General features: G+C 38.9%; 1 protein-coding gene across 9 annotated transcripts in view; it reads right to left on the minus strand.

Moving 5' to 3' along the window:
- Positions 1-25,011, minus strand: part of Kalrn (kalirin RhoGEF kinase) — a 636,539-nt gene that overhangs the window by 221,935 nt on the left and 389,593 nt on the right. For all 9 annotated transcript variants that reach the window (XM_047563083.1, XM_047563086.1, XM_047563085.1 and 6 more), the window contains exons 23-27: positions 24,111-24,229; positions 18,852-18,918; positions 18,188-18,297; positions 6,125-6,194; positions 3,601-3,690 (exon numbers count right to left, since the gene is read on the minus strand). In XM_047563083.1, the coding sequence (XP_047419039.1) occupies positions 3,601-3,690; positions 6,125-6,194; positions 18,188-18,297; positions 18,852-18,918; positions 24,111-24,229 (456 nt within the window). The remainder of the gene's footprint in view (positions 1-3,600; positions 3,691-6,124; positions 6,195-18,187; positions 18,298-18,851; positions 18,919-24,110; positions 24,230-25,011) is intronic.

Genomic DNA, 25,011 nt, shown 5'->3' on the forward strand with positions numbered 1-25,011 from the left:
GATCAATGATGGCTTAGGGTTAGGGGTTTGGGTGAATGGTTGGGTGTTGGTAATAGCTAAAGGGTATAGATTTACTTTATGAGGAGATAAAATTCTCTAAAATTGACTGCAGGGATAGTCACACATAACTACCAGCATAATAAAAACCTTCAAATTGTATACATTAAATGAGAGATTCGAATGGTATTTTAATTATATGTCAATAATACTATTATTTTTCAAAAAGTACAGGAATGCAATATGTGGGCTTGCTCTGAGCTACAATTAGTGGAAAAAAATTGGGAGATATAAAAGAAATATTTAAAAGTTAGACTAGAAAGGATTTTCTATGGGGTTATACAAGAGGCATGAGAAGGAATAATAACTTAAAAAATTATCCCATTTTCTACCAGTGACCCAAGAAGGTAGTGATATTCTCACTCATTTGCCTCTTCCCTAGAGGTGCTGGTGACAGCAGGACTTGTTGAAGGATGCTGACTCTCTTTGGGCAAATGAAGCTGTGGGCTTAACTGGGGGCTCTGGTGCCCCATGGGGAATACAAAATATTAAACTTGGTTCCCACACCATGTGCACCCAGGCAGCACTGCCCTGTTGACGCTCTTCCCTCTCTGGGAAGACTGTGTATGAAGCAGAGGAAGAGGTGGCCCCATCCTCAAGGTCAACTGAAGCAAGCTCAGGCACCCCAGGGCAACAGGCCCTGTGAGAACCCATGCTGTTCTCATGTTCAGGTTCAAAATTCTGAATCAGGAGAATGTGTGGGTCTTTCTAGGACTTCAATGTTCTATGTTCTCTTCATAATAACGGATAAGAGACTGTCTTTTTAAGGGTTTGCCTCTTTTACAGAATGAGGTCTAAAGCAAAGAGTTTCTAGGTGTAGAATTTAGAGAAATCTTTCTAATGGGATAAAAATAAACTACAAAATTATGTTTTCTGAAGGAAAAGCTTTGGGAAAAATCAGGAAGGCTTATTGCCATCCTCTTCAAGTCCTGGCCAAACTTCATGAACTGCTGATTTCCGGCTTCTGCTGACCATCCCAAATAATGAAGGGGCTCCCATTAGTTGGAAATGGTGGGGGGCAGGATGGGAAGTCTAGGGGTAGATCTGACTTATCAGCCAAAATCTAGAAACTGATGGAGGTACTGGGGACTCAAGGAACATAGAACTAAGGGAAATAAAGTATAGCGCCAGGCATTCAGATGTGTACAGATATGAATGAGGTATACCATCAGGCTCAAGAGGCACATTATTGGCTTGCCAAAAGGTAAGTTTAGTAAAAATGCTGTAACAGAGATACAAAGTACAATACATGCATAGAAAAGGAAGGTTTTGTGTAGGTAACAGCTTTTGACCTTTGGAATATAGAATTCTAGAGTAACTGTGTGTGTGTGTGTGTGAGAGAGAGAAAGAGAGAGAGAGAGAGAGAGAGAGAGAGAGAGAGAGAGAGAGAGAGAGAGAGAGAGAGAAAGAAAGAGAGAGAGAGAGAGAGAGAGAGAGAGAGAGTATGCATGTTTGTGTGTGCGCTTGAGTAGGAGGCACAATGCTTCCTAGGCAGAGGAAAATAGTGTGAGCAAAGATAAGGTCACAGAAGTGTCCAAGGCAAGCTCAGAGCACAAGACTTTTATGTTATAAAAGTGCTAAGTGGAAGACAGGGCCCAAACCATTTAAAACTTCAAAAAGACCCTTCTGGATACTTGTGATAAATAATCAACTAGAAGCATCTTAAGGAAACACATTATTAATCAAAGATAACAGTAGTACAGAGCATCCTCTATGACATCCAGTAAATTCTGATACTGGTTTAGACAAGCACTTTTCTTGGGTTTTCTGTTTTACTGCAGGAATTTCACCTGGAAATTGATATCCATTTTCATATTAAGATTTTTAAAAATTATGCCTGTTTGTTTTTCATCTAGCTTCTCCCATTAAGAGTCATTCCTTGGGCTGGGGTTGTGGTTCAGTGGTAGTGCACTGGCTTAGCATGCGTGAGGCCCTGTGTTCAACCCTTAGCACCACATAAAAATAAAATCAAGGTATTGTGTCCACTTACAACTAAAACAAAAATAATTTAAAAAACAAAGAGTCGTTCCTTCACTGAACAACAGCATGCTCTTGGAATCAATTCTGTTATAGCAGTATCAGCCTAGAGAGATGCCCAGAGAAGACTTATTTTGTAAAATTGAGTTCAAGAACCATGTTTCAATGTCTTCATATTCTTCCTGGGGCCTCACACAGTACCATGCATATAATAGACATCCAAATATTTATGGGAAGAATGAGAGCAGGTAGACAGAAAGATAGACAGATAGCCTTTTAAAATTTCTGAATTTCAAGTTTCTATAACTTTTGATATGACTGTCAGAATAGCCATCACTGCTAGTCTCTCTCTCACTAAACTTGCCTTTTTTTCCTAAGTTCATCTTTCCCAGTCATTCACCCCTTGAATTTTACAGTCACCTATAGCCACCCATTCAATTCTGTTCACCTTGTAGTCAACCAGTCATCCTCTTTGGGCACCAGCACTAAATAGATGTACTCCATTATCCACCAATAGGACTATGTTCTTTTTTTGTAATATGTCTAGTTGCAGATGGACACAATATCTCTATTCGTTTATCTTTATGTTGTGGTGAGAATTGAACCCAGTGCCCCACATGTGCTAGGCAAGCGCTCCACCACTGAACCACAACCACAGCCTAGGACTGTGTCCTTCTTCAAAGCCAAAGACTCTGACAAGGACTATTGGCCTTCCCTTTTCTTTTGGCTTCCATGACAGCAGAAGTGCTCAACCTTGGCTGCATGTTTCTATCACCAGAGTCTTTTAATCCCCATGCTCAGGCTACATTTAGGCCAATCACATCAGAATCTCAAGTGGGGAACTCAGGAACTAATGTTTTCCAAAGCTCCCCAGGCAATTCCAATGTGAATAGCCAAGGTTGAAACAAAGACATTAGGAAATGATTCTCAAACTTGAGTGGGTATAAGGGACATGAGGTTTCCTTAAAACTTTGGTTACTAAGCCCCACTCAGAGCTTCTGAGTCAACAGTTGTGGCGTGGGGTTCAAGAATCTGCATTTCTGGGGCTGCTCGGTAGACTGCTTGCTTAGCACATGTGAGGCACTGGGTTTGAAATTCAGCACCACATAAAAAATAAATAAAATAAAGGTATTGTATCCATCTACAACTAAAAATATTTTTAATAAAAGAATCTGCATTTCTAATAAGTACTTCAGTGATGCTAATGTGACTGGCCCAAGGACCACACTTTGAGAATCACTATATAAGAGAAAATTGCATATAGAAACAGAAGTAAAAGTAGCTGCATCATAGAAAGCTTCCTCATGTCTAGCTAAGATTTGGTGTTGAGGCAGAGAGACAAATTTGCCTTGTCCAAAATTACAGCAGTTAAGATGGAATGGGGTAAAACAAAAGACAAACACTGTTTTGTTCTTGCTTTTCTCTATGCTTTTCCATGAGAAAAAGGTTTGGAGCTGCCAATTAAAAGAACGAGGAACAGAGGATAGCTAACCACCCATTATCCCAGAGCAGAGAACCCTTTCCACCTGCTTGTCAATTGCTAGAGAATGGGAAACTAAAGCTTACATCAAAGAAGGTGCCGGCATGCTCCAGGATCAGCTGGTTGGAATCAGGCTTGTTTTTACAATAGGTAACATACATCTGAAATTTGTCTGCCTGAAAAGAACAAAGACAATGATAGATAAGCATCCATCAGTTTCTCCCTTCTGTCCCCTGTGGCTTAGGGCACCGTGTGGGCTACACAGTTAAACCCTCAGATATTGATGCCTGGATTTTCTGTGGCAAATGTTCTGTGTTCATTCTAGCCCAGGTTCCCTAACAGACTTTGGAATGCTTTTCTCTGCCTGTTAGGTAGAAAAAGTTTGCTGAAAGTAAGCTTAGTTTCATATTAGTGCTAAAAAGAAATGGAAAAACTGACTCATGTATCATAATGTATTCTGAAGTTGGACAGAATTTAGAGATTATCACCACCCTTTTGTGTATTACCCATGATTGTGTTCCCTACCTTGAAAAAGGACAAATTCTGTCCCTTTTCGAGAATGAAAATGAGGTGTGATCTCAGAACTACATCTGCTTGTACTCCAAGTCTCCACTGGTGGGTAGTTTAGGAGCAAAACAAGCCATCACCCCCAACTTCCCAGAGGCGATGATGGTGACCCCTTGGGGCAGGGCCTGAACAATGATTCCTAAACAACTGTCACTTCATGGCTGGGTGCAAATTCATTTCTAATTTCTCTCAGCACCCTTTGGGTTAGTTACACACCCTTTCCATTGGAAAGATGTGGCATTTTGGCCACTGAGTACTTTCCCCACTGGTGAAACACTGTCCATTTGGTGCCTGTAGAACATTTGAGATAGTCATTCCCGACAGAGCAGTTGTGCTCATTTCATCAGACTTCACTGTTCCATGTTCTTTATGTATACTAACTCCTTTGACCATCAGGCCACCCCTATGCAGTGAGTTCTATTATTTAACAGATGAGAAAACTGTGGCACAGATTGATTGACTTTAAATTCCCATAGTTAACAGGTAGAGGGGCTGGAGTTGAGGCTCAGTGATAGAGCACTTGCCTGGCATGTGTGAGGCCTTGGGTTCAACCCTCAGCACTGCATATAAATAAATAAATAAAATAAAAGACCCATTGATAACTAAATAAAAAAATATATATATATATACACACACACACATATATTAAAAAAAAAAAACCTGATAGAGCCCAAGCAACTGACTTCAGGCTTGTGGGTCTTAACTATCACTATTCAATACATTATAAGCAACTCTACCTCTTCAGTCCTGCACTACACTCATATATTAAGATTATGAGATTTAAGAAAAATTTCCTTGGAATAATTCTTGGCAAAAGTGCATAATTTATCCAATCATCAAATGTTCTCTGAAACCAGTTTTAGGGGTTATATACTACCTAGGAGGTAATTCATCATCCCTGAGAGATGATGATAAATCACACTTATGGTTGATTGTAAAGATGATCCACAAATTACTTGAAACAAGATGCAAAAAAGTTCCTGTACTTAATGATCAATCTTGTTTTTCTCTATGTTGACTGTGCAAGGGATCATAAATGATTTATCAGCATTAATATGAGTTATGCATTGGCTCATATATTAGAACAAAATGAGATGACAGTCTGAGACTTTCCAAAGAAATCAGAGTATGCTTGGAAGCAAACATTAAGATTTCATGAAAAGAAAGCTTATCTGGGAGTCAGATCTTGAGTTGTGGGACTGCTGTGATATTTATTACATGCCAGTGGGCTCGTCAACCTCCTCTCATTTTTAAAATCTAAAACATAATGACAGTACTGCCTACTCCATAGAGTGGTTGAGAGCATGAACTCTGAATTGCAAAGACATTTTGAAAGTAATTAGCCCATTTTGAGTGCAAGTTATAAACAGGTAATTATCATGTAGTAGAACTCCTGACCCCAGGGAAGAAGTTTCATGTTAATAATCCCCAGTGTCCTATGTGAACTTTCCTGGAGTTCTTTGCACTCATAACCATGAGCCTGAGCACAGAAATTTGTGCAGTGGGAATGTTTATGAAGATTAAAGTTTCGGTTTATATGATTAGAACCTGGTACATTCAGGCCATAGACTTGGCCCATGAAGACAGCACTGCGAAAGAGGATAATTAGACGTTTGTCACATACAACAAAACTGGGAGGAACACCCTGGGGGCCCATCCTTCTCTATTAAGGAAAGAAGTATAACCAATGGTTAAGGATCTTCCCAAAGTTCTAATTCCCTGATCCACATCCTGAATAAAGCAACTCATGGGCTGAGCTGCTGTGGGATGTGGCCTTGTTCCACGCTCCTGATCTCTCGATTTTAGAAAGTTGTTAGAGAGTTTAAGATGGTGCTTGGACTTGCTGTCTAAGGACTTTCCCGAGGACAGCTCTGCTCCTCAGGGATGGACTGCTGCTCACAGATGGCCTGATGGTCTCTCTCTGCAGCCCCTGGTCCTGTGTGAGGCTGGCAGTGACACCAATCCTCAGGTCGGGCATGGAGCAGCAGTGCTGTGTGAACTCCTGGAAACGTGGACAGTGGGAGAGGGAGTTTGGGTGGTTACCCAGGTGACAAAGCAATGTCCCACGTCCTCAGGCAGCTGCTCGTATTTCTCCAGCTCTTTGAGGAAGATGCTGCAAGAGGAGAGAAAGGCTGCATGAGACACTGTGGTACAGGGATAACCCCCTTAGAGGATTTTACCAAGGCCAACACAACTGTAACCTCTCAATTATTTACAGGTGGCTTTTTTACTCTCTGAGTGATAAAGTAGTGAGATGCAGTTTTTATGTTGGAACTAATTTCATCAAAATGTTATGTTTAGAGCTACTAAAAATTAGTGCTACTTAAAATAATATTATTTCCCTGAGGGCTTCACACTTCTTGGGGTGGAATATAAAAAATGAAATATTGTACTTCCATTTCATCTTTCATTTTATCAGCAACTATGCCTCTATTTTTTACTTAAGTAGTCTGAACACACTATAAATATTTTTAAAATGTAGATGTGAAAAAGAACAAAATGAAATATCATTCATGACTCAGAGATGAAGTGAATAAAAGTTCAATCCTTCACAGACCTCCTTATAATTCTTAACTTGCTTCTTCCATCAATAGCCAATTGGGCTAAAAAATGTGAGTTCAACTTGATATTTTTAATACAGACATCATTAGAGAGAAATTTAATGGGGAAAGTCACAATGTATTCCAAAGTTTAACTGAATTACTACTGAATCATCTGCCATGTGAATATCTATATCATGGCTTCTTCCCATGTTAAGAAACAATAAAGAAACAAATTACACCAACTTCAAATTCATGCATTAAATAACTGGTTTTGATTCAGAGATTATAAGTTCTAACAAGTTATCATTATTGATGTAAAATTTTCTTTTTAAAGTAGCTGGGCACCATGGCCTCTTGAGTCACTATAATCCTAGTAACTTAGGAGGATCATAAGTTTGAGGACAGCCATGAAAACTTAGCAAGATCCTGTTTCAAATAAAAAAATAAAAAGGATTGGGGAAGTAGCTCAGTGGTAGAGGACAGTGAGTTCAATCCTTCATACCAAACACAAAACAAAACAAAAACAACAACAAAAAAACCACACACAAAGTTTTCAAATTAAAAACAAGTACAAGGTTTTGGGAAAGCTGACTAACAGAAACAGAAAAAGCTGTTTATAAACTGCAATTTTACAGTATCTATCAAAATCACAAACACACTTATCTTTTGACTCTATAATTTTAATTCTGGAAAACTTCTATAGTGATATCTACATGTACAAGGTGACACACACACATGCATTTAATTGTGACACTGTTTACAATGACAAACAGTCTATAAAAAAGTATTTAAACTATGGTATATCCATAGAACCAAATACTATGTAACTATACAAAAAACGACAAAGCTTTCTGTTTTCATATGGGAGACCTTCAGGACAAGCTAAACAGAAAAAGCAAGGTCTGAAGAATTTATACAGTACTACATTACTTTTTGTCTAAGCAGATTATATTCTATTTCCAACCCAAGAAACTAAATAAAGTCATTGCCATAGTAAACCAGGTAAAATAACAGGGTGGAAGACAGTATCTGTGAAACTTCTCAATGTTTACTTTTCAGCTTTTGAAACCACATGAATGCATTACCTTCAAAAATCAAATTAAAAGATATGAAGAAGTCCCGTATTACTCCACAACTTACCTCTATCATAGGGGAAAAAAATCAGTTTTATTTTGATTTGACTTACTCTACCTGAATCCTACAATCCATACGTTTTGGCAGTTTCTTATAATTCATTGTAAGTAGTTATGAATTTTACATACATATATGTATATATACATATACATAAAACTTGTGTTCTTCCTTTATTGACACAAAACAATATTGTTTTGGAGTTTAAAAAATATGTGCAATATTTTAATATTTGGCAGGTCTATTTGAAAAGCAAAACTGTTAATAATGGTTGGTGGGATCACAGATGATATTTTTCTTTGTCCATCTGCAAATTAATTTTTTCTATAATACATGAGTATTACTTGACTAATAAGAAAATATCATTTAGAAAATTTGGGGGACTTCCAGCAGTACCTACTTAGTGATAATCATCTTTCTCCTGATAAGTGTGAATTTTAGCATATTCTGAATTAACTCAAGGAACAGAAGTAATATAATGCAATATAGGGTTTAGAAATATAAATATATAGTGCTTAAAATCAATAAAATGCTATACTTATGGCTACTTTTAAAAGCACTACAGGTGGGCTGGGGTTGTGGCTCAGTGTTGGAACACTTGTCCAGCATGTGTGAGGCCCTGGGTTTGATCTTCAGCACCACATAAAAATAAATAAATAAAATAAAAGCACTACAGGTAATACATTTAATATTTATTTAATAAGAATTCTTTAAAAAATAGGAAAAGGTGCTATAGCATGTTATAGTTGAGGATCAAACTTTAGTTCAAAGCCCCAAGGGACACATTCATTCATATATATATATATATATATATATATATATATATATATATACACACATATATATATGAATTCTAAATTATATATATAATATATATATTCTAAAGACATTTATTGTACAGTACTTTTCCACAAGGAACACTAAATAATATAATGTACAATGTCTTCAGAAATAGTTTTTCACAAGGTCTTGAGATATTCTTGACATGATCATTTCTCATTTTGGCCTTTAATATAAATCTCAGAGAAGACATGAATAGAAATCCAGCCCTGAGCTATGATGGACTGATTAGCACCAGAGGAGGGGACTGGAATAACTGGGCAATTGTGGGAGAAAATATGATGAGCTTTTCTAGGACAAGAACTAGTGGAAGAATATGTATTTTAGAGAAAGGAGAACCTAGGAGGAAAAGAGCTTGGAATGAGAGGAAGGGGAGAAGGGGAGACTTGCTAGGCCACTGGCCCTAGGATATTGCTCTCGCCTAGTAGGAAACCTCTACTTCTCCACTGTATTATTCTTCTCACCCCAGTCCTCTAACTCTGACTCCCATGGTATATAGGCCCTTTTTCTTTAGGGTGGACAAATAAATGGTAAGTAACCTGCATCATGACATCCCACGCAAGATATAAAATGTTTTTGTTACAGAAGTTGCAGGGACACCAATGGGGACTTAGAATTTCCTTCTTTCCTGGACTCATGATCCAAGTGACCCAGTCACTTAAGTTAATTTAAACAAACAGTAGTAATTATGCCTATGGAAATTATTCTTGATCTAGATGAAGATAGTGCTAGCAATTTTATTATAAATTCTAGTAATTTAAATAGAACAACACCATGACTTTTTGTGTAAGCAGTTACCAAAAACCTATGGGAAGAAGCTTTGAAAATTCTCAGGAAATGAAAATGGAGTTAAATGCATGGCATATGATTTCTATGACTAATGCTTTTTGGGAACATTAGGCTTTTTTTTTTTTTTTTAAACAAGAGATAAGTTTAATGGTTTCATTAAATTTACATGCACATTGGGATCTTCACAGGACAGTGAAGTGCAAAGAAATTACCAAAGTGTGATGCTTTTATGCTTTCTAGACAAAGAACAATAATTTTTTGAAGGAATAGCAGGAAAAATGAATATCTGGACTAAGGTGGTAAATTCTAGGGATGTTACTGAGAGATGTGTGGTGGGGGCGGTGGGGGGATGTAGAAGCTAGTGGAAGACGAGGGTTACTTCAGAGTTTGTTTATTCAGGTTCAGTGCATCCCAAATTACCAGTCTCTGGTGATCAAGAATGTTTTCCAGCACTGGTTTGTGAAGGACATCACTCCCCAAAAGAATCTTTATGACTTGCAGCATGTAGGAAGACGTAATAAGGGGCTTAGCTGCAGTAGCTGCCCCACTCCCTCCGGCCCACTGATCCCAGGTGCCAGGTGCCTCTCACAACAAAGCACAAGTTAAAGAACCAGGGTTCACACCTGGTCACAAGTGGGCAGTGGGAGGGGTCTTCCAAAGTCTAGTTTTCTTCATTTTTAAATAACAACAGTGTGGCGTTATAAGGATTTACTAAGTCCACATAGATAAGGAACCCAACCCAGCCAGGCACACAGGACACATGATACTATTCTTCAAAATCATAAGTAGTTCTTCAAAATCAGTGCTTCTCAATCTTAACTCAAATGCTTTTTATAAACATAAATATCTCACACTCTTCCCCACTCTTAAATACTTACACCTAGGGGGGCTTCCCTACCAAATCCCCACTGAAAACTATAGCAATCTGGTGACCATTTTCCACATTGGTATGTGAAGGATGTAACTCTCCCAAAGAATTTCTATACCTAAACCTATTCTGGAAAAGTCTTGGTTGGATGCTATGCAAAAGTTGGATTCCAAGGTCACCTATTATTTAAGTCTGGGAAATGCTGGGGTAAGCTGGTTTCTTTACTCCAGGACTTCTAAATCCTGTAACATAATGAGGTACAGTGTAGATCTCTGAAGGATAGAGTATGTAATGCTTCTTTGCAAGTGCAACACTTCTGATTTTAAGACTTTGGCATGCCACCATGAGGTAGCACACTTGGGGGAGGAGAAGCAGAGTTTGTTTCAAGGGACATTTCTTAGGAAATCCTATTTAGGGTTTAGTGCACCTGGCTGTGCATTGTCCTCTGGGGTTAAGATCTGAGTATCTGCATTGTTTAGAAAAGCTTCCTGGACAATTCTATTGCCTTCAGTCACAGATCATATATGGGACAACTGCTCTGGATCTCAGAGTCCAGTCCAGTCGGCAAATCCTGCATCAATTCCACATGATTGAACTCGGGGGGAAGAAAGCTAAGAATCAGAGTAACTATTTGGCTTGTGCTGGGCATATTAGTTCAGAAATCTGAGGAAGAAATTCACTATCATCTCAGTGTACCTGTGCCTGGCAGATAAGTGGAATATTAAATTCTATTTGACTTTTTAGTTCAAAGCTTATGAAGATAACAGATTATCATCTGATTAAAATCATTCCACTTCTTTCAACAAACACAAGTTTAAATTAAAGCATATTAGCTAACAACACTCCCCGCAGATGATGGAACATCCTACCTCAGGTGTTCTGCAATAACACCTTGACCCTCACCATTTCAATAAGGATAAGTAATGAACTATGGAAGAATGAGCAAAGAAGTGGGGTAAGTTTTTGGTGAATGTCTGGGGTTCTTTGAGAAATGAATAAAACTTTTAAAGAAATGTTAAGATCTAAGCAATGCCACCACACCTATTATGTCAGGCTTACTTATTTATGGGAAGCCCAGGACACTGACTCTGGATCAAAGTAGGTCTGGATTACTATGTTCATACAAGCAGAGTTGGAGTTAAGAACACTTTTATGACTAGAGAGATTCAGAGTCTGGAACATAAGAGGCTGGGTAGATTCTGGTTAGATATTAGAGCAGATGCAGAACTAATGGAAGGTCAGGATCCCAGAAGGAAGATGCTGGATTGTTCACAGAATGGGAAGAGCACAGTGTGATCAGTTAGGCTGAGCCATGGGAATCTCTCGGCTCTGTCCCTTCATTTCAGTCCAGAAACTCTGGGGATAGGGATGAGGGAGAGGTGTGCCAGGGCCAGGCTTCCACCCAGCACCTTCCCTGCAGCCTCCAACTTCAGGACACAAACTTCCTTGCTGCACTGCTACCTGCTGAGTATGGTTAGTCAATGTTCTCTTGTTTATCTAATCTGTGTGATCAGATGAATACAACTTATTTGTATATGGACACCAAGTGTAATGTTAAAATAAAATCAATTTAATCCCACATTTAATGTTATTCATATCCATTCAGGTATTGTTAAACAACTAAGAAGTTCATGTATACAACTAAAGTTCATACTACAACTCATCCAAATCAAACATTGAGACTTTGTCTTCCTCTGGGTATTCCCCACCATCAGCCCAAGGTTGACAGCTTACTGAAAACACAAACAGTAACAAGACCACAGCTATGTTTATATAGGCCTCTCAAGGGTTGTATAAGGCCTACAGCTATCCCTCAGAGTTTGGGTTTGAGCCCAAGAAGACCACAGCAGGTCTTCTGTCTCCTCTTTCCTTATCTTCTGAATATTAATAAAACGCCAGTTGGACTTTTGGCTGTGTGATCAATTGGTTTGGGCAGGTCACACCTATTTGTAAACTTGTTTCTTGAAAACAAGGAAGTTGGATTATCTTTAAACATTTATTCCAGATTTTACCTTTAGCAATTCTGTAATTTTTCTGTACAAAGGGATAAAACATACTTGAGACCTTTGGAGTGGAAGAAAAAGAATGGAAAATGCTCACTTTAAGCATGAATGTATGGAAAAGGGAGCTGCCACCGTTCCCCCAGGGTGGCCCTGCCTTGGGGCTGGGAGCTGCACTGCCTTTTCTCACCACCTGGTGGAGCCAGAGCCTTGCTGTTTGGTTGTGGGTCAATAACACTGTTTCAAGGGGTAGTAAAATCAATTTATGGTGAAAACCAACATTAAAAAAGAGGAGGAGGAAGAAATAGAACCTAACTTAACTGAAAATATCACAGTACATCACACATAGTAAAGGTGTTTTTTTTTGCAAAATTTAATTTCCTTATTATATATGGTATATAAGCATGTGTGTGTCAGGGTACAACGTATGATTTTTTTTTTTTTTCTCCTTTTTTTCTTCCTCTTTTTGGCTTATAACAAAACATATTTGAAAAACCCCACTTTGCTCATTCTCCTGACTGCATCAGGATCTAGGTCTTTACCCATCTCTCTTTCTCCCATCCTTCCCCATGCCTTTCTTTCTAGATCAACCTACCTACCCCGCCCCCACTACTGCTTCCCTTTCTTCCTCTCTCCTCCCATCCTTCCCAGTCTCTTCCTTTCCCCTGAATACACACCTGCTTCACTGAGCTCTCATCTACACTTGGTCTGGGCATCTTACCGTATTTCCTACCTCACCAGCCTTTGTGTTCCCCACCCCCACTCACACATGACTGACTAACAACATCTCCACCCTACTCCTCCTTTCCCCCTCAGTCTCACAGACATATAAGTGACAAGTCACAAGCTCACTGGCAGGTGAGACCAGGGTCCTCCCCACTGCTGTCCCCCAACCCCAGGGTGAAGTTGAGCCTCCTTCACAAACTGCATCCCCCTCCCCCATGCCTCTCCTGCTGTCTGCCAGACCTCCCCTTTCTCCTTCCTTGGGGGCCCTTGTTCAAACTGCCCTGTTACCAAAGAAGCCAACTCTGCTTGTGAAGATCCCGCCCATTATTTAAGTTCTATCTTGAATGCCCCCCTCCATGAGGCCTTTCAAAGCTTTATTCCGACTGAGGCCATTTTCTTTTTTCAACTGCTTGGGTGCCCCACCTCCATCCTTATCACTGGTACCTCCTTCTCAGAACTCAGGGGTTAGACGGAGCCTGGATTTGATTCATCACTGGTACCAAAGGTCTAGTCCAAAGAACTTTAGGAAGGTGATCACAACATGTTCCCGGTTCAGTGGCTCACCTGAGTAACCTCCCCCACCCCAGCCCACTTCTCCGCACTGGTGTTCATCCCTGCCGTGCACCACTCCTGCTCCTGGCTGATCCTGGCCTCACCAGAGCGTCCAGCTCAGTTCCTCTGGTCTTCCTCCCTCAGCTTCAGGCCCAAAACACCAGACTGGGAGTGTGGTGAATAATTGCTAAGGCCAAATCCAACAGCTTCCGGCCATGTCTAGAGGGAGGGAGTGTGCAGGAGGGGTGTCTGGACTTGATTGTTGACCCTCCACTTTCCTTTCCAACCTTTGCTGAAGACAGATTTATTTCAGGTGTTTATTGTAGGTGCATGGGACCTGATTGACATTATTATAGAATAGGTGGAAACATTCCTCAAATTTGAGGATCCACACGAAAGCTGGTTTAGCTGTGAGTTATTTAGCAGCCACAGTGAGGATCTGTGGAGTGGGGAGGAGAGAGAGAGCACAGAAATGAGACTAACTCCCCAGAATCTAATACCTGATCTTTATGGGGTGGGGAGTGAGGTGTTACACCCTAGGCAAGGCACTGCCTCCTCTCTGGGTCTCATTCTCCTTGTCCTTAAATGGACAAGGTTGTATTTGATGATTGAGAGGACTCTCTGAGTCCTCCCTATAGAAATTTTATTAAAATATTATTGTTCAGATTCATGTACCACCATGTCACCAAATAACTAAAAGGAAAAAACTCAGATTTAACTGAAAGTGATGAGTATTTTAAATAAAAGACTATCCTGACCAAAACTGAATGTCCAATAATCAAGGCAACATGAAAACAAATGACTTTAAAAAATAATTACAAGTTGTAGGTTAGGTTTTGGGGATCTATTTAGGAAACACACTCTTGGCTGAGTGCTCCTGGAATGCTGACAAAATGCAACAGAAATAGGCAAATTTCATGTGTAGATAGGCAAATTTCATGATCTTCATGTTCAGTCGTGGAGAAAAGAGACGAACACAAGAGAGGAGAGTGAAGGGTAAAACTAAGTATCATTCCACTCTGACCTCCAACTGGGGCAAAATTACTGCTTGTAGATATTAAATTCTACATAATGAATTGTTCTTTACAGAAATTTTGGTGCTTGGTAATTCCTCCATTCAATACCTATAAAGACAAAGGTCTTTAAGACAAATCACACACACTCGAACATACACATGTACACACACACACCTAATTTTGGATGCCATTTTTCCAAGTGACATCATTTAGATGGGTCACTACTAAGTAGCTGAGATGTTATGTATTTAATCATATATTCCTTGTTCTAGGTGCTAATTTCCTAGTAACTCAGCTAATTAAGTTATCCAGGTGGTATCTATCTCAATCTCTCCCTCCCTGCTCCCTCCCCTATCTCTTTGGAATAGAGGCAGATAATCTGAGCTACACAGCTGAAATGAGAATGGGTATATTTCTCTGATAACATTTAATTGAAACTTTAGAAACAATGCAAATAATTGGAGTTTAAAAAGAACTCTTTGATGTTTTCAGGTTAAGAAGTAACTATTTCTGAGAAGTACTGTATTCCTGAAGAATAAATAGGTATTAAGACAATTGAAAGGTCCTCTCATTAAGAAGTTCCAATTAAACTTCTGCACCTAGAATTTCTATTGCTTGTCTAGGAGGCTCTAGTAGTGATGGGGGAAAAGTAATACCTAGAGTTTTTTTTCCTCAGTCTTGAGCATTTCATAAGCAAAAAGTGAATTATGACTTGAATGGTATTAGTCATAAATCTGCAAAATGTAACTTTATTTTTAGTTCATTCATTTACCCAGCCATCCATTCACCCACCCAACAAATACTACATGTTTACTGCAGGCCAGGTATTGGATTATGCAGTGAAAGACATGGTCCCTAAAGGAGTTGACAAACCTTACAGTTTTTAAGTTGGGCCAAATTCCATTTTTTCTTTTATTTATTAGAGATTTTAGAGTGTGATATGTTCTCCATTAATTGAAATTTGTCTGGCTTAAGTAGAAAGCATACATTAGGAGTACAGTAAATCCTGAGCCCCCAGATAATGTAGGAAATTAATATACAGAGTGAGATCCTTGGATGTTCCCTTGAATTGTGAATAATTTAAAACATTAATTTCTTTTGGTCAATAGCTTTCTAAATACATTACAGAGTTTCTTGCTTTAAATGCAGAACAAAAAAAAAAAACAAAAAAAATGCAGAACATACTAATGATTCAGGGTTATTACTAATATCAATTATTATGCTACACTGTAATAGACTGGTTGTGTTGGACCCTATGAGATAAAGGATGCTTTTGCAGCAATACCCAGCAACCCCTGACCACTATGGGTTTTTTGTTTTGTTTTGTTTTATTGCCTTTTATTTTTTGCCATTTATCTGTCATCTTTCCTGTTGATCTTACTTTATGCTGCTCTTTGAACTGTGTGCTCAAGTTCTTGCTTCCAAATTTTTGTGAGCTTGCAGACTATATAGTCAAGAGGTAAACTGGCTAGTAGGAGGGCAGAAAGGTACTTCTATGAAAAGACAAAAACTTAACCTTTATGACATTTTTTTGTTGCTCAAAGTATGGTTTTCATTTCCTTCTTGTTTCTTCATAATGTTCTAAGTAGGTAACATGTGCTACCAATAGCTGTGTTCTTGATAGTTTTTCTTATTCATCTTTTACAGAATACAATATTCTATATGGATTGATTTTTAAAGGTTTTCTTAGCATTGTATTTTGTAACTGGTTGGTAGATTTTCACCTATAAAAAAACTACAAAATTGTTTACCATGGTTTACTAAAGTAATATCATTAAACTATAGAAAGAGGCATAGCTGTGCTAGACAGTTTGTTATAATTGTTCGATTTTGAAATGAATATTCTCTCCGCTATAAAGTGATTTAGCACAAGCAGGGCTAATGGGAAGTGCATGTTGTGATCCTGAGATTTCTTTACTTGGTCCATTTGGTAAGAACATGGGGAAAGTAAGACTAGTTGATTAAATCCTAGAGACCACAGTTAGACAAGTAAAGTAACAGGACTTACCGTGTGCCAGTCCAATGCCTTCTCAGACATTCCTGGGGGAGATGGGATGATACTGAGCTGGGCTCAGATGATGGAATTTGGGATCAATGGTCAAGAATGGACTTATTAGAATCATATTAATGACAGGAATACAGGAATGATGACAGAAAACTTCTGTGTCTAGAGATTTCCAGATAGGTCAAATGGGAAGTGTTAAAGTTTATGATTAAAAAAAAAAAGAAAGAAAGAAAAACAACTGGGAACTTTTACTAAGTATTCTGGAAAGTCAAAAGGGCTTTTTCCCCCACATAGAGCTTCCTGCTCTAATAATCTGACAAGGTTAGCATGTCATGGGAGCTACATATTTATGTTTCTTTAAACTGATGCCATTTGATGACATAACAGGGATCATTCATCAAGAGAGGAGTGATTCCCCACTCTTAATCAGACCTTTCACAGCCCAGGATCCTTTAGCTCCCCAACTCTCACTTGCCTTCTGGTCATTCTTAGCACAAAGCCACATCGAAGTTTCATTTTCCAGTACTGGGCTGTCCGGTATGGCAACTACTTTCCATTTGTGGCTATTTAAAGCTAAATTTATTAAAATTAGATAAGATTACTCATTTCCTTATAATAGCCACCCATACCTAGTGGCTACCAAGTTGGACAGTACAGATCTAGAGCATGTCCATCACTGCAGAAATCTCCACTGAATTGTGCTGCTCTAGTCCTGCTCTCACGTGGTTCTCTACCTGTACACATGGCCTCCTTGGGAACTCAGGGAATTGGCTGTTCTATCTCCAGCATCTACATCTCAGCTCAGTAAATCGCTAACTAGCCTGACTCAGACTTCTCTACAGCAGGATCCTGAGAGCTTGAAGTCTTCAAGCCAGTATTTTTCTTGTGTTTTAAGATCCTCTCTACTTGCATTTTGGAAATAGTTATTTCCATTGGTTTGTCATATAACTAATCATACCTATGTTCTTACTATGTTCTCACTGATCCTCTGTTAACATAATACATGATTAGTATGCCCTGAAAAAGATTCTTAAAACAAGCTGGGAGCTGGAAAATGGGCTGTGAGGTTTAAGGTCTCCATAATTCTACTTATTTCAACAAAACATAGTGTTGATTGATGCTCTGCTGTATACATTGTGAAGAAATGTGTTATATTTAATATTTTGATTATTTCTGTTATTGTTTGATTGTGGGTAGGAATGATGGAATAATTGGGGATGAGGAAATATTTAGGCTGAAAGAAAACTTCAAAAAAATTTGAAACCCAAAGGTTACAATGTCGGATGGCTAGCCTCAAGTGGAGTTCTAATGTGAAGATTTCCCACAGGCTAATGAGGAGAAGCTCAAAGCACGATGATTGGGCAGAGGATGATGCTGCCTGCTAGGACCCTGAGGAGAACTGTGGAGGGATAGTGCTGAATAGCTATCTTCACTCAGCACTAGGAATTTTGGACAATTGAGGAGAAAAGGTTAGTGAGAAAGAAGTCTGACAATGACTAACTTAGAGAACTGACCAGGTAGGACTGTACCAAGTAAGATGTGAGATTTATCAATGGCCTTGATCAATTTGTTGGGAACCTTATGGTCTGGTATTTGTGGCCCCAGGAGTGCTCCATTGAACCCCCCACCAACCTACTTGTTATGAAAATCGTAGATCTCCTGGATGTTGCCAAAGATGATGTGCTCTTTATTGAGGATCCCAGGGGGGATTTCTTCCACACCACTGGTCATTTCCCACAGGTAAGTCTGTAAGACAGCAACAGTTCTATCATTAGCAAGTACACCACAAGAAATTCAGACAAATAAAGAGGCCCTCACACATGTGGGGCAAGACTTGAACTGGGAATGCATACGTAGTTTTAAAAAGTGAAATGTTACATAAGTAGAACAGAAAGAAACAAAACCCAAATGTTCCATCATCCTGAACTTTAGCAAGCACATACTCACAGTTTGCTTGTTATCTATTAAATGTGTGTGGATTTGAGTGTGTGTGTGGTGGGGGTGTGAATTTTCAGATCCAATTTAAGTTCACTGAGTGTGTCGTCCTTTTGATTTTGAATTGAAATGCCTTCCATAAATTTTTGGGGGGTTGCTGGGTTTAGCTCTAGTCTAAGAATTGTAGACTCCCTTTTGAAAAGCACTTCAAACTCCCATGCAATTATTGTTGAATCTGGGAGAAAGATTTCCCCAGGTTTTTTTTTCTTTTTTTATTTGTTACTTTCTGGGAGAAGAACAAGAGCACTGAACTCCTCTCAAGGACCTGACAATGGCAAGGAGGAACTGATTACTGCAAGACTTACCTCCAAGCACTCATGTAAGTCCCTGACATAAGCCTTCTCTGTCTGGAGTAGTTCAGCCATAATGAATCTAGAAGGAAACAAATGGGCTTTCAGCTGGTTATAGATATAAAGCCTCCCTTCCTTCAAACTTCACTTCTCTACACCGGCATTTATCATTCTTGAGTGTCCTATTTTTCTACTTAAACAAAAAACTCCTTCCCTCTCCTATGGGTCACTCTTAACCATAGGAGCACCACTTGTACTCAGCTGGTTCCATCATCTCTCTCCCTTTAGTTCCCCAGTACTGTGATTCTGTGCCGATATTCACATGCTCTCAATTGCGTGCGTGTGTGTGCGTGCACACAGTTCACAAGATGTGGAACTGTTCATATTTCATATGCAATCTCACAACAAGATAGCTTGAAACCCAGCTTACTCATCTCTCTTATACCTCCCAGAATGAATTTTGTTTAGCAGAGTTTAGAGACTTATACCAAAACACTACTCAGTACCGTAAGTGAAACCAGTCTTAGGTTGAAAGAAAACTTCAGTGGAAGTTCAAATCTAGGCTTGGATGTCCAATATATCACAGAGATCAGGGTTTAGCAATTATTTTTTCTGTAAAGAGCCAGAAAATAAGTATCTGCGGGTCATTCAGTCTCTGTCACACACTCAATGTTGCTGCTGTATGACATGAAAGGAGTCATAGATATGTGTTAACAAAAATATGTATGGCTGTGTTACAATGAGACTTTTCCAATGAAACTATTATGGACACTGAAATATGAATTTTGTCTAATTTTCACATATCCCAAAATGGTATTCTTCTTTTGAATTTTTTCAATCATTTATGTAAAAATAACTTTCAGCTTACAGGGTACACAAAATAGACAATAAGTCAAATTGACCTATGAGCCACAATTTGCTGACCTCTGACCTAGACTGTCCTATTACATATGTAGGCATTATTTCCAGTGGAATTTATTTGCATCACAAACTGGAGTGCACAGAACTGAGCATGTTCAGCCTAAGTTAACAATGTTAAGTGACTGCTTTTCAGTCTACCATAAAGAGAAGTTTGTGCCTTGTAGCTTTAAGGAGAGGATTCTTCCCTGTTAGGCCCTGAAGTAACACAATGATCTTGAACAATTATTAAACTTATGATCCAGGCTTTCAGTGTAGTATATTCACTTTAATTTTTACTCCACAAAGTTTTATTAGAAATAATGTTTGCTAGCTGGCATATGATATCTAATTTAGCACAAAATACATACATATACATTTGTCTTATATATTCTATCAGTTTTTTGCATAGTTAATAATGAGAACCTCTAATTCCAGGTGTTCTCTCACATGAGAATTTCAAGAATTATTGTCCCCTTCTGGAAACTTCACAAGAAATACCACATGAATAGCAACTTTTCCTGAAACTTTATCTTGATGGAGTTTTCTTAAAGTAATACATTGTTCTAGCAGTGACCTTTCTATTAAAATTGAAGGACTGATAAGAAAAATTCCCTTTTGGGCTGGATGTACAGCTCAGCAATAGAGCTCTTGCTTTGTATGCATAGAACCCTGGGTTAAATCCCTAGCATGGCAAGAAAAAAAATCATCCCTTTTCAGTAGTTTGTCACTAAGAGTGGGAAGTGTATGAGTCTGGGAGTTAGACAATCAGGAACTAAATTATGACTTTGTCCTTTACTAGAAGTAGGAATTGCTTTTCCAAGCCCCAAGTCCTTAGTTATAAAACAGCTGATCACGCAGGATTGCAGCAAGGATTAAAGAAGATCATGTAAGCAAAGTGCCTGGTACACAAGAGATGCTTTGGAAATATTCAGTGATTAAATCTGTAGATTGCTATGAAACTAGGAAAGAAAGAAGATCAGAAGGAACATAAGCTGATTGGCTTTGAACAGTTGTGTTTGATTTCACTGCCTTGGGTTTCTTTCTCCGTGTGCTTCCTGTAGTTCTACTTGTCTTTCTTCATAATTTATCTCCATTACCCCATTTTGTTTTATTATCCACCCATCCTTTATGCTCCTAGGGTTATTTGTTGTCCTACAAAGAACCCAGGAGGAGGTCTAGTGTAATCTCATTTCCTTCTCTGTTATGGGTTGAACTGTAATGCCCAGAATTTATATGAACTACTGACCCTCAGTACCTCACATTTTGACCTCATTTGGAAATAGTCACTGAAGTACTGGAGTAGGTGGGCTCCCCAGTCCAGCATGGCTGATGCCCTTATAAATTTGCATATATATTCATGAAGAACACCAGGGGAACATGAAAACAACCACCTATAAGCTGAAGGGAGACCCTGGAACAGATCCCTCCCTGAGAGACCTCAGAAGGAACCAACCCTGTGCACATCTTGATTCTGGGCTTTCAGCCTTCAGAACTCTGACAGAACACATTTCTGTTGTTTAAATCACCCAATTTATGGTGGTTTGTCATGCAGACTTCCCCATATGCATTCTCCAAATGAAACAATCTCTGGCTTTCCAGATCAGCTTTGGCTCCAAGGAAATTGTGGTTCGATTTCATTTTGATAAAGTAAACTAGACAGAGCTGTTTAATCTTAGGATGTGCTAATTTTTTCCAGCATCATCCAAGTAGTCTGTCAAAATATTCTTCGCAAATCCCCCAGAGGTCTCTGCATATGTGTGACTCTGTAACCCCACCATAAAGCAGAGTGTCAAGAAATGGCTTCTAGGGTTAACAGTGTTCATTGTTTCCATCATCCAAGAATCAATAAGTCTTGATTAAAGTGAAATACAGGTAAACATCTACCTATAACCAACCAAAAAAGTAAAATGTGTTTTGCCTACTTGGAATCAAGATCTTAAAATACAGACCCTTTTTTGTATCCTTAGGGGATTACTTCCAGGACTGCCACAGATACCAAAATCTGCAGGTGTCCAAGTCCCTTCTATGAAATGGTATACTATTTGCATAATCTGTGCAGTTCCTCCCATACACTTTGTCATCTGTAGGCTACTCACCCAAAAGAAATACCTCCCAGCAAGAAAAAAGACAATGTAAACATTTTGTAAATAGTTACACTGTCCTGTTGAGGAAATAGTGACAAGAAAAAAGTTTGCATGTTCAGTACAGGGACAGCTTTTTTCCTGAATACTTCTGACCCATGGCTAGTTGAATCAGAGGATGTGGAACATCTTAGGAAGATGTTCGCAAGTAAGAAGGACTGATTGTACTTAGAGAACAGAGCTGGAAGCTAATGTTAAATTGGTCCCAGCTCTCTTAAATTGATTCTGGTCCCTTATCATTCTTATTCTGAGAAAACAGAGTTTACTTAATGAAAATGTCAGACAACTTCAATTCTTCCAAAATGTCTGAATGCCAGCATCTTCTATGTCTTCTCGCCAATGCTCCTCTGGTAATAAACACGTGGCAGCTTTACATCTGACCTCCACAATTCATTCACTGGACCAGTAGCTAGGTATGTCTTCTTTCCTTTTAAAATCCTATAACTCACCAGGCAAAGATTCTGGAATCTGAATACCTAGACTAAGTCAGAGGTGGGGCTACCTGCCACTGGGATGTCTCCCAAAGTGTGTCTTACTTTCTTCTGACTCAACTGTTTATCTCAGCGTCAAGTAAGGAAGTTGTTACTATGGTGCTTATTTGTTATGTGATTTTAGATAAGTTTTTACCCTCTCTCAAAGGTTTCAGTTTCCATATCCAATTATATCCTATAAAATTTTCTTGATCAATTTTTTTTATCTTCATTACTCTTTTAATCTATTGGCTCACTTAAGAGAGTATAAAATACTCCTTGTCCTGGAGGAATTTAAAATCTAGTTAGGGAGATGTCCAGAAATCAATTAGATAAGAAATGTATGAATCAGTATAGAGAAGAAGTGTAGAAGTTCCGAAAGGAATGAACCAATGACAACAGAAGTTGTACATAAAGAATTCATAGATACATAACATAGAACATGAACTGGATTTTAAAGAATCAACAGCATTGCTGGGTGCAATCTAGTAACCCGGGAGGCTAAGGCAGGATGATCACTAATTCTAGGTAATCTCTGCAACTCAGTAAGATCCTGTATCAAAACAAAAAAGAGCAGGGATTGTAGCTCAAGAGTAGAGAGCCTCTGCGTGCAATACTCTGCTACCAAAAAAAAAAGTATTTAAAGAGATAAACCACACAGAAAAAAAGAGCAAAGGAAAGGGAAGGGAAAAGAAACAAAAAGAAGGTTCTAGGTCAAGAATACTGCATGAACAACTGTATGTAACTTATTCTTGGACCTGAAAGGAGATAATGAAAGTGTTATAACTGAAGTGTGTCATTTGAACTGGGAAGTATTTTGAAATAAGACTGACTTAGGTGAGTCCTGATGATAGTACCTTGGGGAGTTTGATCATTATCTAAGGGGTAGCATAAAACCATGTGAACTTTGGAGCTGGTAAGGAACATAATGGAAATAAATAAAATACAGAATGGTGAAGACTCAGAGCTGGTTTAAACTTTGTCCTCATTACTTACACATAGTGTAGTTTGTTAAAAATTTGCTTAGCTTTCCTAAGTATGATTTCTTATACTTAAAATGGGAATAATTATAGCAATTTGAGAGAACTTGTAGGAAGATAGAAAATATGTGTGAGGCTGTTTAGATGATGTTTAGCCCATAAAAATATTTAGGAGGTGGTTGGAAGGATGCTGGTATTAGCAACAATAAAACACCAGGCTAATCTGGCATCACTGTGCAGGTAAACCAGGCAGGGGCTGGCAGCTGGAAGACCAAGGCAAGTTTTTCAAATAATTCAGATTTCTGGTGATGAGGGTAGCAAAGAGGAGTCTGTGGGGATGTAAAACCAATAGCAGAGACAGAAAGCAACTTTGCAGAAAGGATTGACATAAGGAAGGAAAGGATGAGTCAAAACTTCCTTCACAATTTCAGGGCTGGGAGGCTAGAATTAGGAAACCAGAAGGGAGAACTAAATTTGGATGGGGAGACAAAAGCATCTGGTTGAGTCACTGTTGAGATCTGACATTGTGAAGGGAAATGTGGTGATCCAAGAGGAGGAAGGGTACTCTAGGAAGTTCCTGATCCATGGAGAGGACTCAGATGCAGTACAGCTGGGAGAGACTGAGAAGCCTCCAGTGAGCCCATATTCTCAAGGGAAGCATCATGCCTGTCCACCCCTCTCTGGTTAAAAGGACACACTTGCTGCCCAAAGGGACAGGTGGCGGTGAAAACCAAGCCCAGTGACGAGGAGCCTGAGGTTGCCTTGGGAGCTCACAGCACTTACTCTTTCTTCCGGGCTGACTTCCGCTTCTCTTCATTGACTTCATGGTTGGCATCCCTTAGTTTGACCTCACGATCTGACAGGCTTGCTGGGATGATGTCCAGCTCCAGGTCCTTGTTATCCTACATGTAGAAGGACCACAGAAGTCACCTTGGAAAAGCTTTAGAAGAGTCACTCACCCGAGGTGGGGGAGGTGGTAAAGCAGAAAAACAGAAAGATATAATGGAGAAGGGTGCAAGGATGAGGAATCCTACTAACACCCGCCCACAAGCACTCTTCTTTGTGGGGTAGTACTTCTTTCCAAAAAGGAAACATATAAAATGTTCAGTTCAAATGTTTAATACTAATATCCATAGCAATACACATTATGTGTCTATGTCCCAGAGGCCTTTGTTGCTGATTAAATCTAAACATACAGAGGCATAAATTAGTCCAAGATTGGTTCTTCACCAGCAAAATAATGTGAAACAGAAACACATAAAGACAAATAAAGTTTCATTTGCCAAAGGAAAATAATCAAACTATTTTTTATTTAAACAAGCAATTTCCCTTGGAAATAAAAAGCTAAGTGGTTGAACAATGACTGAACTTTCTAATTGCTCATTCCTACTTATTTCAACCATCATTTGGTGTTTATGCATAATGGAACCCCCTAGAAGAAACTCAGATTAGAGCCCGGGGGAGATGATAACTGCTTCAGCTCATAGTGGTTTGACCATTTCACTCTCTAGGCTGCTCCGCTTCAGAGCATGAGCCTATTTAATGATTTACGAATTAGAAATCCCAGGATTAAATTGCCAGGCTGTATTTATCTCTTAATTCATAAGGTACTGACCCCTATTATAAAGAAGAGATTAAAAGTCAGTCTTCCTTTGCTTCATGGCAAACAGTACCATTTTTCAGT

This window comes from Sciurus carolinensis, chromosome 9 (assembly GCF_902686445.1).
Source record: "Sciurus carolinensis chromosome 9, mSciCar1.2, whole genome shotgun sequence".
Classification (NCBI taxonomy): Eukaryota; Metazoa; Chordata; class Mammalia; order Rodentia; family Sciuridae; genus Sciurus; species Sciurus carolinensis.